The sequence below is a fragment of the Phalacrocorax carbo genome, chromosome 6 (assembly GCF_963921805.1).
Source record: "Phalacrocorax carbo chromosome 6, bPhaCar2.1, whole genome shotgun sequence".
NCBI lineage: Eukaryota > Metazoa > Chordata > Aves > Suliformes > Phalacrocoracidae > Phalacrocorax > Phalacrocorax carbo.
This window is the reverse complement of record NC_087518.1, coordinates 49,773,182-49,787,547: the sequence shown is the minus strand read 5'-3', so window position 1 is coordinate 49,787,547 and position 14,366 is coordinate 49,773,182. Positions and strand designations below refer to the sequence as shown.

General features: G+C 51.9%; 1 protein-coding gene across 1 annotated transcript; it reads right to left on the bottom strand.

The window, feature by feature from the left end:
* Positions 1-36: 36 nt before the first annotated feature.
* Positions 37-12,652, bottom strand: LOC104045047 (fatty-acid amide hydrolase 1). Its single transcript, XM_064455160.1, has 15 exons — positions 12,271-12,652; positions 10,899-11,012; positions 10,044-10,187; positions 9,586-9,719; positions 8,237-8,443; positions 7,781-7,821; positions 7,090-7,214; positions 6,731-6,856; positions 5,472-5,569; positions 4,989-5,088; positions 4,609-4,649; positions 3,740-3,779; positions 3,059-3,167; positions 2,580-2,725; positions 37-2,488 (listed from the first exon to the last, which is right to left on the bottom strand). The coding sequence occupies exons 1-15, from the start codon at positions 12,439-12,441 to the stop codon at positions 2,360-2,362; spliced, it is 1,725 nt and encodes a 574-aa protein (XP_064311230.1). The 5' UTR covers positions 12,442-12,652; the 3' UTR covers positions 37-2,359.
* Positions 12,653-14,366: the final 1,714 nt, after the last annotated feature.

The window sequence follows — 14,366 nt, the reverse complement described above, 5'->3', positions numbered from 1 at the left end:
AGTACACAAAGGAAAATTGAGGTATACTCAAGTTGGAATGATTCAGAGGGACTGTGGATGCAGGGGATAAGGAGGACCCTCCCGTTGAGTCACGAGGTTCAGAATAGACCCCCTTGCTTTCTAAACTTCTTTCAGAGAGAAGTCTAGGTGCAGCTAGGTCCAACCTTAGTCTCAGGCTTGGTCAAAGGTTTATATGAATAGGGATAATATATGTATATATAGTCAAATTGCACACATACCCCAAGGTTAACCTGTGAATAAAATTTCCCTTTCATGAGTTTCATAAATTACTCACTTTTGTGTGCTGGCATTCATCAACGCTCAGCTGGTGAACCTCGCAAAATCAGGCCTTTGAGTCCTCGCAATACTGTCAGCAGACGATCCTTCAATCCTCACAAGATCTACCCTGAGAGGTGTCCCAGCCCAGGGGGAGATACAGGGTCACACGGCCCACTGTGGTCCCAGAGAGCTCAAAGGGTGTTCCTCTTGGATCGCTAGTTATAGGATCGAGATGATTGGCTTTGGTCAATATTTTACATTCTGGCCACAATTCTGGGACACAAGTCAGGGAGCAGATGGCCCAGGTGTGGACAGAGATTGCCTGGTGCCCAAGTCGTTATGACCAAGATAACACAATAGGGCTTATTCTGGGATCCCGGTGTGGCCCAGGGGGGCTGCACCATCACAATCCACCATGTGACCAAAGTCAACCTATCTTTCCACAAAGTGGTGATGTTGCAACCTTTTGCCTCTGTGCCTATAAATAGACAATGCCACATTCCGATTGTAATTTGAGGGAAATTTTTTTCATGTTTCATCAACATCCATAACTATTAAAGCTTCATTAAATGGTGGTTAGACAACATTGGGGGGGGGGCGGGAGGTTTGCAACAGCCCTGCCCGGTGCACTGTCCCGTGCAGTGGGCACGGCTCACTGGAGGTCTTCACTCAGGGCTTACAGGGAGGAGTGGTTAATGGTTGAGGTCCACTGGTGACTCCGTTGTTTGGACTCCTGCACCCTGCCCACCACTTTGCCAGGGAGTGAGCAGTTAAACTAACAGAACGATGCAGTGCTTGGCTCTCTGGGAGCACAGGCACAGGTGGAATTGCCTCTCCTGGTACAAGCTCCTCCAGGCTTGAATTTTAAAATGCAAACAGATAAACCCTGTCCAGCATTTTCTGTGTGGACAGGGAGCACCTGCAACTGGTTAAAAACCCCACCCAAGCTCTTCTGGGGCTTGGCTTTACACAGCATTCACTCATGGGATGCCTGGAGCTCCCTCCCTTTTTCAAAGGCTGCTGATAAAGGGTCAGGGTCTTGGGGGCTGCTTTCTCCCAGGCTGGGATAAACCTCCCTGCCCAGCCCTTGTAAAGAACCCATGCTTCTGCATGACTCTGTTGTTTAAACAACAACAATACAATAAAAAACAAACAAACAAAACAAAACACCCCAAAAAACATAAATCCTGCCAGAACTTTGTTAAAATCTGCATGTGACATTGCTGCATTGGGAAAACACTTTTGCATTGTGGTATCCTGGAGCAGCCGGTGCTGCCAATCCCAGTGTCAGCAGCTGCCAGTGGCCGGAAAATCCCACTGGAAAACCTGGCATGGCCCCCTCTGCCAAACGGAAGGGGAGGGTGTGCAGAGCAGGCTGTCCAGCTGGCCGTCTGAGCCTGGCATGCTGCTTTATACCTGCAACACCACGAGCTGAAGCACTTCATACCTCTGCCCTGGGTAAAGCAGGAGTAGGTGTCTGAAGAGGTGGGAGTTAACGATCACTCCAGATTTCTCCTTCATGGCGTGCAGGGTGCCAGCAGCCCTGCACTGTGGGAAGCAGTCCAGCTCCCTCCCTGCTTGCCAGAGCCTGCAAGCAGGCTCAGCTTTGACCTCAGATGGCTGATCTGCGGCAGGGAAAACACCAGATTCCATCCTCAGGGAGCTGAGAATGGAGGGGAAAATCCCTTTTCCTACAGCATTCCAAGTCGGAGTCCAAACATCTGGGACAAAACCAGTCCCTGTGCCTCAGTTTCCCCATTTGTAAGAGAAAGATCATGTTCTTGCTCTTCCCTGGGGGGTATTGATAGGATTTTTAAAATCCACCCCAATCCCCCAGACAAACATAGACCTGAAATAACAGAATTTCTAATAACAAAAAATACTGTATTAGGACAATGACTGGAAGTGCTCCAGCACTGCGGAGCTCGCCTTGCTTTCCCCTTCTGTCCCAAAGCCAGCAGCCAGCCCAGCCATCACTGCATCCACACGGAAGGGAACACGAGTCCTACGGCCGAGTCACACCAAAGGATGACCTATGCTGATGTTAGCTGGGATCCTGTTCTGGGCGAGCACGCAGGACTTAGACAAGCCTGTTTTTCTTCAGGATGAGTGTCTCCACCTCCTTCATGAACCGGAGGCACAACTCCTCCTGCCACGGCAAGGCCACACACTGCACCGCCACTGGCAGCCCCGCACTGCCACGAAAAGCCTATGGCACAAACAGAGGGGAAGAGGACAGGATGACATCCAGGGGAAGGGATGGGGATGCTCACACCCCTGGGGAACCTGGTGCCACTCACCTTTGCCAGGGTCTGGTCCCACCAGTCCCGGAAGTACCCCTGGTAGCCCTTCAGCTCCTCCTCATCCTCGTCTGTCACCATCGTGACAGGGACCACACCAGCGGGGAAGTCCAAGGTGTTGTAGAGCATGGTGTAGCTGACTGCCACTGGGGGAGAGGAGGAGCTTGAAGCACGAGCCTGCTGCAGGGAAAGCCTTCACCCTTTTGTGTATGCAAGCTTCCAGCTAATGGGGTGCTTGCACAGGGAACTCATGGGCTGCAGGATGGAAACCTGCCCCTTGGCTTCCACATGCACCGGGGCAGTTGTCCTGGGTATACCCCATGAGCTGCGGCTGCAGCTGCCCCAAGAGCTGAGCTCTTCCCACCGCTGACCAGTGTCTTGTTATGTGAGGGGAGGAGAAGGAATGCTTCTCATTGACACTGGGGGAGTGCTGCAGCAGCAGCACGCTGTAGGCAAAGGTCCCCCATTGGCAGTCCTACCTGAGACCTTCGTAGGGTAGCCGATGCTGAGAGCCGGGCCCAGCATGGGACAAAGCATGACGTCCAGATTCAGCTTTTTCCACTGGGCGATAAACTGGTGGCAAAACTCCTGAGGAGGAAACTCACTGGTGGTCAGTGGGGTGGATGTACTGTCCCATGGCTGCTGGCTAAGGTCCTTCTTGGGTGCCCAGCCAGGCTCTTGGCCCTTCCTCAGGAGCAGCCATCAGGCTGCATCAGGCCTGATCCTGCTAAAATCCAGCCACCCTTTGCTGCTTGGCCAACAGCTCTCCCAGCGTGCAAAGCACCCTCTCCCATGCTATAATTGAAGGTGGGCAAAGATTGAGTGCAGGGGCACATGGCAACATGGGACATGGGCATGGGTCTTGAGGAAACCCGAATGCAAATAAAGGCCATCAGCTGTGGCAGACTTGCCTATGTTTTCAAATGTACGAGTGAAAAATTCAGGTCTGATTTGGGATCATTAATATCTCTACATGTCATCCTCTTTAAACGTGCTGAGAACTTGCACATCCAAGTGAGATCTGCTGAGGAGTGATGTAAGTTCCTACCTCACATCACCAGTGACTTGACCATCTCCTAACCTTGGTGGGTACTGAATCTGACTTTTCCCAAAGAGAAATAAAACAAAAAAATATCTAACCCCAAATTGCAATACTTCACCTCAATTTCACAGTGAAGACTCCAGACTTCATCCACCGTGCTGAAAAGGAAACAAAACCACTGAAAGGCATCAAGAGCTGCTGCAAAGAGCAGCAGCTTTAGGGGCAGGGAAGAGCATCAAAAAAGCAGATGGGCATGGGTTAGTTCTGCTCCTGGAGCTGCAGCCAAGGGAAGAGAGGACTTTGGCAAAGTCCTGGATTTCCTCTGAAGGGCTGGGGATCTTATTTCTGCTTCTGCCCATGATGGAGGGCTAAAGACTAAAGGCAGATTGTTCCAGTGCTGCTTTGGCCTGACAAGCGTCCAGTCCTGTTACTGCTCCTGTGCTGAGGAGGTGGAAGCCCTGGCACATCATTTCTCAAAGGCCAGGCTGTGTGAGGTCGACTGATCCTTTGATGTGGGGACAGACATACTGCCTTGGAGGCACAGCACAAAATACACCCTCTCTACTATGAGATTTGAGTCCTTTCTCCCCACTAACTGCCCAACATTGAAATTGCAGCAAGGAAGAGCAAGCTTCCTTCCCTGTGAATTTACCTTCTTTCTGTCTTACAGGGTCCCTACCTCATGGCATGACAGATTTGTTAACTAGTGCTGAAGCTGACACTGTACTTCATTCCCACAAGCTTCATCCGGTTCCTAAGCAAGAGACTGCAAGCCCCCATCCTCAGTGCTAAAGCAGTTTGCCAAACCCTGCAGGGTTATGGTGCTGACATAAACTGCAATCAGTTTGCTCCCACCATTGTGTTTTCTGCCTTGGATTTTCTCATACGAATGCAGTTGGGGCAGTATGCCTAATGCAGCAAACACTGCTGCTCTCCAAAAGGGAAACCCAAATCTTCACACATTTCTTCAGGCTCAGTTTTACTCACTTTGCTCTCATATTTCTCACGATATCTGAAAATCGAGGCACCTGAGAAGGAGAAAGTAAAAAAAAAAAAAAAACCAAAAGAAAATAATTTACATCAATCCCAGCCCTGTCCTCTGACACATTAATCCCAGCCCTGTCCTCTGAGACAGCTCTGTCACAAATACAAGCTGTTGACTCAGTGCTCAGGCAGGACTCATGGATTTTCCCCAAAGTGGGGAGAGGAGGAACAGAAATAGAAACATCCCCAAACTGGAATGATGCTAAGCACAGCCAGGAAGCAATGCCTAGAGACTTCTCTATGACAAAGCCTCACTACAATGGAAGAAGTTATTCACCACCTATTGCTTAACTCCGTCCATGCTAGAAAGAAATGGACCTTACGAAGGGTTTGGCAATCCAGGAGAGGACAGTTTTTAGCCAGTTTGGTGACTTCGCCAACCAGAAGAACAGCCCCATGCTGCTTTTCTCCAGCTCCCCTTTGCTGAAATAGGAAAGGGTGTTTAGCTGAGCAGTGTTAGGAGACAATCACAGTAGATCAGCTTTCACAAGGCCAAGCCCTCTGAACAATGTATCTAAGTGACAAAAAGAGGTTTGCTCCATTCCTCTGGGCTCCTCTGATTCTCACAGTATTGATAGGGTATCAGCACCCAGTTTCCTTTCATCTGTACAGGCTGGTAACAAACCCAAACAGACCCAAGCATCATCTCAGTCGCTTGATGGTAAGCTCCCCAGTAAACCCCAGTGCATATTAGCCACTAATTACATCCAGCAGATCTGCTACCTGTATCCAGATGCTAGCCAGACCCTAGGGAGGATTTCATAGACAGGTACCGATCACACCAAACCATCCTAGGCTATACTTACAATGCCTTGAGAAAGGAGGTGGCCCCATCTGCAAACATGCCCCTGACGCAGAAGTTAAATAGCATGTAGTCCACGTTCATGAGTTCAAAGGGCACCAGCTGGAAGGACAACAGAAAAGGAATCAGTGGCACACGCAGAAGCAAGCTGTTAGAGAAGCCATCGAGGGCTTGCAATGGTCCAAGCTGGGCTGAGGTTTTCCTGACAAGCCCTCAGGAAAGCCTCTAGTATCTGAGGCTACCAGGACCTCCCCATCCCATCCATCCCTCCCTGAAAAAGCAGTTTTCCCTTTGACCAACAACTAGTGACTCAAAAGATATAGGATGGGCTTGGCCCCCGACATCCAAGCAGCCCCAAGGCACAAAAGTCCCTTCAAAACTGGCAATGGGCAACAGAGGGCATGAGTCTGTGCTCCCACTTCACTTCTGATCCTTGTGCAAGGGTAAGGGGGCGGCGTGCAGCCACAACCATGCCTCACTCACAGGAGCCACAACCATGACTCACGCGCTTAAATCGCAGAGAAGAGGAAGGACACAACCTCTGCTCAGCACCCTAGAAACGGGTCTGGGTCAATATGGGACTGCTTGGCTATAAAAGACCTGTCATCTGCAACAGCCCTTGTATTTTCTCATTAGGACCTTGTTTCCAGACAGAAAACCAGGAGGTGGCTTTCCTTACAACATACAATAGGTCTGTAGAATGGCCTGCCAAATGATATGTTGCAGAAGAGGTGAAATTGGCTTGAGAATAGACTAAACAAGTACTTGGACAACAGCTCGTCACAGCCACTGAAGAGAGGTGGTCCATCAGGCTCAGGTCACACACTAAGCTGGCAGTAATCACACACCACCAGGACTGTAAGCTCCGTGGGGGAACTGCCTCAGGACCCAGGCTGTACAGTACCTAGCACAATGTGAAAATCAGCCAGGGTGTGAAGAAATGCACCCCCACTACAGACAAGTAATACAGCAGCATGTCTACTCCTCAGCATGTGTTATGGATCGGGGTGGGCTCTCTGTTGTGTTTACCAGCACCTAAAGAGCACTGAGATCCTGCTGAGAGGAGAAATCAAGTTGCAATATAAAAAGCTTCTCTTTTCCAGAAGCAGCTGTCTACTTTGATCAAAGCTGTGGGAAGCTGAGTGGATTCCAGGCCCTCTTTCCCTGCCATATTTGCTTGATGTTCACACATGGGTCCTAAAGACATGCTAAAGGAAGGAAGAACAGATGCAGCCTGACTGTTGGGTTCATGCAACATCCTACCGTGTGGCCAGCATCCTCCAACAGCTGCTTCGTCTCCCGAACGGCACGTCTCATGGCAGGGCTTGGCATGGTGAAGAAATCAGTTTCATAGTAGCCTATGCGGAGGGGCTGCGTGCTGGAATATACCTGCAGAGCATGGGAGAGCACCAGCTGGAAGGATGTCAGTGGTGTCAGGAGCCAACAGCACACCCATGCTATAGGGCAAGTCTGGAAAGCAGCACTTCTCTCGCTCATGTGCCTACCCACAGCACGTAGCAGGTTGGAACAGGTCCCAGAGGGCTCCCATGAGCCACTGGCATTTTCAGCCTGAGCGATGGCAGCTCTTCTCAGGGACCTTTGCCCCCTTTGAGGTCCTTTACCTCTTCATTGAAGGGAAGCGGGGGCACTGTGCTGTCCAGGTTGAACATGTCCTCACACAGGAGCGCCCGCATGCACAGCGCCAGGCTCTCCACGTCTTTTGCCATCGGCCCCACTGCTGCGGCCACTGGAAGAGACCAGAAGAGAACATTCATGGTTGGGAGTCTTTCAAGGGCACATCCTGCAAAAGCAGGACCTCTTGGTATCGTTTTCACTTAGTCTAGTGCTGGCAACAGTTCCCCTTTGAGAACTGGGCTGGGGATGCCTACAGGTGCCTTTCCATCAACAGGCCCATGGTTATAGACCCAGAGTTGTTATCCATCAATATGTGCCCTGACATCTCCATTTCATGGTTTACATAATTAAACAAAAAGCTTTGTCAGTCACGACACAAGGACAACATAAGACACCTCCTTTGACCACTAATCCCACCTCCCATGAAGCAGTGGCAGACAATGCAGCAACCTGGGGCTTACAGGGTGTGCTGAGATTTGTGTGTTATGCAAACTGCTCCTCTCAGGCCATCCAGTTTCTCAGGAATCACAGGTATGGGGGAGAGGTGCTCTCAAACAGGCCCTGAAAGGGAACCTGCTTCCCTCTCTGAACATGTTGGAAAAGGTCCCCATAACCAGCTGAGGGTCCTTCTAACCCCTGCCCTACTGCCCTCCCTGGGGGACCGCCATCAATTCCTACCTGCCTTCTGCCCAGGGACACCAGAAATCAGTCCTTTTTTACTGCAAAGAAAAGAGACATGTAAAATACAACAGCTGAGTAGTTTCCACAGAAGGGAAAGGCTTTAAGCAGTAGCGAGGAGTAATGAAAACACTGCCCTGCCTTTGCAAATGCAGAGGCTGGCAGACGAAAGGGCCAAGGCGAGACCCAAGAGAGACCCAGCCTAGGCCCGAATGATCTATATCAGTCAGGAACAACCACCCCCTTAGCATGCAGATGGAGAGGTTTCTCCACCGCTGTTCTGCGAGAGCCAGTGCTACCCTCCATACAGGCCCCAGAAAATGTCTGGGCAGGAGGGAGAGATGAGCCCTTCCCAGTTCCTCCCAGGTTTCCCCTTGCTTGGGAGCAGGAGCACCCCAGCACAGTGGATGGTAGGGTGGGTCTCACCCAGAGACATCGCTGCATTACTCACACTACCTGAGTCTGTTCCCGGTGGGTTTGAGTGCACAGACCCCACAGAAGGCAGCAGGAAAACGCAGGCTCCCTCCTACATCCGTTCCAAAGCCCAGGATGGACCCACCTCCTCCTACAAGTGCCCCTTCTCCACCAGAGGAGCCTCCGGGGCTTCTGGTGTAGAGCAGAGGGTTGAATGTCTGACCAAAGATTAAGTTCTTGCAGTCATAGCTACAGAGGGAGAGAGAGAGAGAGAGAGACTGCAAATGAGAGGAATGTAGACACCTGCTGATGTGGGCCCCAGTCACTACAAAAAGACGTTCAAAAGGTAATTGTGTGATACACTAGCTGTTACATTGACATCACTTAGTCTGATGGAGCTCCAGAGCTCCCATGAAGACCACCAGCCTTTTCATGGCGGTCCCAGGACCTGGATTCACTGCCAGCTAATTTCAGTGTTGTGAAGCCTTCCCCAGACAGACCCTCTGCCAGCACAAATAGATCAAACCTCCTAGAAAGGCACCTTGTTCAGGTGGTCCTGAGGGCCAGAGTACATCCAAAGCAGCTCACATGGAGCATGCCCAGCCCCTCCCCAACCCGGGGTGTGGGGGGCATTGCTGAGTCCTTGCTTGGGAACAGACCAAATGCCAGCTGCAGTGGTATTTGAACATCAGACTCCCCCAGGAACTGGTGCAAAATCTGATAATCGCTGGGGCAACATCTTTGTGTGGCTTTTTTTAAACATGGTCAGTCATTGCTGTGTCACCTTAAGGAAGGCATTTCATAGGGCTGGGCAATAGTCATCCACAGAGGAGCCTTGCCAGAGTTCACTTGGCAGGGCACAGGGGCACTAGCGGGGTGGCTGCCCGGAAGAGCACAGCTGACCTCACCCCATATCAATGGCGTCAAGAGTGGCCTTGCCAGATACAGCAGGAGGTTTGGGGGCAGGATAGTTTAAGGACATTAGCTTAACTAGGTAACTAGCTCCCCTGCCCATGAATGTGTGTTTGCACTGTACAGTTAACAGGGCAACCTCTGAGGGGTTAATTAAAAAAAAAATTAACAATTTTTTTAAAGAATTTAAAAAAAAAATTAAAAAAACCCAAGTGATTTAAAAATACCCAGCTCAGGAAAGAAGGGCAGTGATTTCTCTCCTCTTTTGCATCTTTATTTCATTTGGAACTAGAGTTAATTTTCATCCTTAGTGTAAATGTGTGTACTTTTTTAAGTAAACCTTAAAGACACTAAGGATGTTATTTAACTAACAGAGGTGTTGTTATTTAAGAAATTAAAATTAGACTTGATAGAAACTCTCACTTGAGATGAGGAAGGGAGGACTGCTGCTGTGCCGGGGGAATGGAGCACCCACCTACCTGATGAGTGACTGGGGAACGTTGGTTTTGACAAATGGAATTGCCCCTTGTCTCCTGAGCACCTGCACCACCACGCTGTCCTCTGCCGCGGGTTTATTGAGGTTTTTTATAAACCCTAAAGTGGAATCATGGCCCTGGGAACACAGGACAACGAGGTTTTTAAATGGAGGATTGCAATTCCCCCTGCCCCATATTTTTATCTCTCTATATAAGCACGTGCATACACCTCCAACAACCCATCCATCGCACACACACATTGCATAGTGTATTGGTAGTGAATTTGACCAGCTCTCTTGGCTCATACGGGAGATGGGCAGCAAACCCCATCATCTGCCAAGGCAGGCCATCCCATATCAGCTATGGCAAAGTCCAGCCAGATGCTGAGGTCAAACCTCCCCCGCCACCAAACTTCAAACCACAGGGATCTCAGGATACACATGGTATCATGCTGGTGGTACCTGGCAATCGATGGAGTCTTTGATGCTGACAGGCACCCCGTAGAGCAAACCCAGCCTCCCTGTCAGCTTTGCTTTCTGGACCTGAGCCTCGCTTTCCTGCAGATACTCCGTGATGCAGTTGGTTTCTGTGGTGATCTGGAGGGCCTTGGGGAAAGCAGGCAAAGCCCACAGGTGAGACACAGCTCACAGCACTGCACAACAGCCTTCTGTTTTGCAAAGGACACCTGCCTCTTCCCCATTTCTGCCTCCTCATCTGGACAGTCCGATCAGGGCAGCCCTTTCTGTTTGTTTCCAAGACACTGTCATGCCAAACTCCAAGATGTTGTCTGGACACAGGGGGGCCATAGCACCAGCTGGTGTGTGATGAAGGGAAGCACTCAGCCCAGCAGAATACCAAAAATACCAAATACAAAAACTCTCGATTGAGCTTCTGGGGTGGCATAAAATGATAACTCCAAAGTGGGAACCCAGGAGGTGATCAGGGCATTATAGCAAAATTAGAGAATGAAAGTGGACACCGAGTCTTTGAAGTTTACCAACACATTTGGAGATGGAGGGGAGACAACAGCAGGATGGTATGGTATGGGTATGGGTGGAAAGTATGGGATCTCCAGATGCTGAGCTTGCTGTTCCCTTTTGCTGCAAACCAAGCTGAGAGCCATGGCAGCCAGATGCCCAGCTCTCCCCTCACTCACAGAAACATGCAGAAGGGCCCAGCACTAACCAGCGAGCAGTGACGGCTCAACAGCATTTGAACCAGGTTTGAACCAGCATTTGAACCTTGTGCTGGGCTTCTCCCAAAAACAGCCAGCCCCACCTTGGGTGAGATGCTGCCCTGCTGCCCTTGCTCCTCACCTTGCCCACGTAGGCATAGAAGACGTGCTCTGGAGGGAGGGAGCCATCCCGGAGTTTCTTGCAGAGCTCCGGCAAGGGCAGAGAGAGGATGGAGATCGTGTTCACAGAAGGATGCTACGGAAAAAGGTTGAACAGGCAATGACACATCTCAGCCTCAGCTGGTGGGCTCCTCCTCTCCCCTTGGTGCCCACTGTAACCTGTCAAAAAAATATCTGCCACTTAGTGGCCAAATGCAATAACTGCCTCAAGCCTGCAATCCTGCTCCTACCTGATACCAGTGAGTATGGCGTGAAACCTGTGGGACCAGTAGTAACCCAGGCTTTCTAAAGCCTTGTCTTCCTGGCCAGACCGGCCTCACCAAGCACCTGCTGTTTAAGAGGAAGCCCTTCACACAGCCTTGTTCACACAAGTCTTAGCCAGGCCTGGGGAAACTGCTCGGTGCAATGCTCTCTGCTGAACTGCAGTGGAAATTGGTAGCATGGTTATAGATATTGCTCCAGCAAGAAATGAAACCGGACCTAGTGGCACTTCTTCTCCTGGCATCACAAAGATATCCTACAGGGAATTGCACAAACCAGGGAGCCCCTTGGTTCACAGCAGATGGGTCATTTCTGGGTCAGCAGAGATTCCTCGCCACCTACCAAATACCTTGGAAAAAAGCATCAAACCTCATCCCACCCAAACTGGACTCTGAACCCGAGCAAGTCCACTCCAACCACAGGCCGGGCAGCCTGATGGGATCGCAGGGGGCACGGCGGGGTCGAGCCGGATTTCTGGGCTCTGTGCCTCGGCACATGCGGCTTCGCATCCCGTCCCTGCGGGCAGCGTCCTCGGGCTGCGCGGCTGCACTTCGGCCTCTGCTGATAACGCTTTGCCTCTCGCCTTTTCCTACCGCCTCCTCAGCAGCCAGGCCGAGCTTCCTACCATGGCGGAAGGGGCCGGGAAGCTTTCAGACGAGAAGCAGGGATTTTCCTCTCCTGGCTGCCGGTTACTGTTTCCTGGCACCTACACCGCTGCCCGTTATCCCCCGCTGCCCCGGGAAGCGTTTCCACCCATCCCATAGAGGGGATGGCTGCATTGCTGCGGGAAGGGGGAGGTGCACGCACACATAGACTTAGGAAAAAAAAAAAAAAAAGAATAAATCAAACTAAACCATATCAGGAGGTGGGCTGCGGCTCGCGGCCGGGCCAGCTCTGCGAGAGCAGCCCAGCAGCCGCCCGGTGCGGGGAGCCGCCCGCGGGAAGGGCCGCACCGCCGCGGCCCCGGGGCCGTGCCACGGGGCAGGGGCCGGGGCGAGGAGCCACCGCCGGGCGGGCGGAGGCGGCTTTGCCCGCCGGGGGTGGAGGGGAGAAGCGCGGCTTCAAGCACCCACCTGCTCCCGAAAGCGCCGTACTGCCATCTCCATCTGCACCAAGCTCCGCTCCTGCCTCTGCCGAGCCTCCTTCACCTTCCTCCAGAGCCCCCTTCGGCGCCGCCATCGCAGCAGCAGCAGCAGGAGGCTGGCGGCCGAGCAGCAGAGCAGGGCGGGCAGGGGAACCGGCATGGCGCGGGGGGGTGCCCGGCACCCCGCTCCTCCCGCTCCGCTCCCCGCCGGCTCCCGGGCAGCCGCTCGCCGGTGGGGAGGTGGGAGGCAAAACCTGGGGAGGATTCCCGGGCGGGAGAGGGTTGGGCTCGCCGCAAAGGGATTTAAGCAGTTTACTGCTGTGCAGGCAGCGGCAGCACGGGTAGGGAGGAGGAGATTCGGGAGCAGGAATAGCTCCTGGATGAAAACTCACCCCTCCCAGTGCTGGGTGGTCTCTCTGTGATAAGGTTTATTTATCTTGCCGTTTCCCAAGTGAGGCTTTGATCTCCCTGTAATTTTTCAGCCTCTCTGCGGCTGGGGTAGTCTTTGCTAGGAGCATCAAAGAAGCAGGTGGGGGAGTCCCAAAGACACCCGGTTCCTTTGTGTTTCCTGAAGCCACGCAGCTGCGTTGGAGAAAGCAAACAACAAATGTCCCCGCCCGTACCCAGTGGAGTCCACTTCATCACTGGCAGAGCATGGGTGTGCCTGTGTTTTGCTAAGTTGTAAACTGTGGCTTACAACATAGAAATCTGTCATTCCTGCTCAAGCAGGTGAGGGCTTCCTGGGGCCTCGCACTCAGTTTTGAGGGAATCTTCAGAATAATTTCTCTGTCACCAGCCCCACATGGGGTCTGTCCTTAAAAACCTTCACTTCTTGCAAAAGTTCATGAGCAAATATTTCAAGCTATCCAGTTTAGATGCTGCCCATAGGACTGTGGAAAACCTGTTGGGAAGGATTTGGGATGTCTTTTCCCACCCCCTGCCTCCCAGCAGGATGAGATGTGTCTCAGCCACGCCCTGGGCAGATGCTGAGCTAGAAAATGTCCTCACTGAACTTGTGGCCTATGGCTTCGTGCTCTGTAGATGAGGATGAGCATCTCCCTGTTATCTGGGTCAAGGAAATTACATGCAAGAACAGCCTTTTTTACCTACCGTATTTTTTTTCCTTCTTATTTCTTTTTTCTTCTCCTCCCCTGCCCCACCCCCTGACTGTGGGCCTCAGAGGGTTATACAGTAATGCAAGCCTCTAAGGGCATTGCAGTCCCATGCATGCAGAGTACTTGGGGCACAAGAAACTGCAAGGGGAGCGGGGTTGGTGGGGGTGCCCGTGCAGTGAGCCAGGAGGATGGAACCAGCTCAAGGTTGGTGACATCATATGCTGTGATCCCTGTCTCTTCCTTCCTTCCTCCTCATGCTGGAGGCTTCACACTCTCCTCAGCTGCACTGATCTCACCCCATGGCAGCACGGTGCCAAAATAGGGCTGCCTCCCTGCAGGTTATAAAACTAGGCAGACCTGAAGTCCTTTAACAGGAGAACAAGAAAGGTGGTGAACTCTGGAGAAACAGAAGTTAAAACTTAGTTCTGGTGGAAAACAAAATTACTTCTCTAAGCCTCTTCCCCCTAGTTTAAACCCTGCTTAAAATCTCTCATGCAGGAACAATTTGCAACTTCTGCAGTTCAGCTTGTCAAAGGGAAAAAACCAAAATATGAGCTTTATGCCTGGAGCACCTGTGCCTCCAGGAGCTGCTGCCAGAGACCCGCTTCTCCCTTCTCCTGGGCAGGTGTATGGGGGTGAATTGATAGGGTTGAGGCATCAGGCAGTGCAGTAGCAAGGCTTGGATCTCTGCTGGGGCTGGCCAAATCCAGGAGGGTAACCCAGGGCATGGGAAACCCCAAAATGCAGCAGGTCTCTGCCAGCAGAGGTGGGACAGGGCAGAGGACAGGGAGGTTGCAACATAGGCAGGTGGTGGCTGGGGACACCCTGTCCAGGAGGATGTGCCTGGGATCACCTGAGAGAGGTAAAATGGGTCTGGCCTTGCTCCTCATGGGCTGGGGTGAGGGGCCAACTGCTGGCTTGTGGGGTGAGTGTTGTCCTGATGTCCCTTTTGGAAACAGGCGTGTCCTTG

What these genes read in the sequence shown, in the direction of transcription:
- LOC104045047 (XM_064455160.1), bottom strand. Translation starts at nt 12,441, where the DNA reads ATGCCGGTTCCCCTGCCCGCCCTGCTCTGCTGCTCGGCCGCCAGCCTC. An exon ending in TACGGCGCTTTCGGGAGCAG is followed by an intron (nt 11,013 to 12,270) that starts GTGGGTGCTTGA and finishes CTTTTTCCGTAG; the next exon opens with CATCCTTCTGTGAACACGAT. An exon ending in TGTCCCTGGGCAGAAGGCAG is followed by an intron (nt 7,215 to 7,780) that starts GTAGGAATTGAT and finishes GGTCTCTTCCAG; the next exon opens with TGGCCGCAGCAGTGGGGCCG.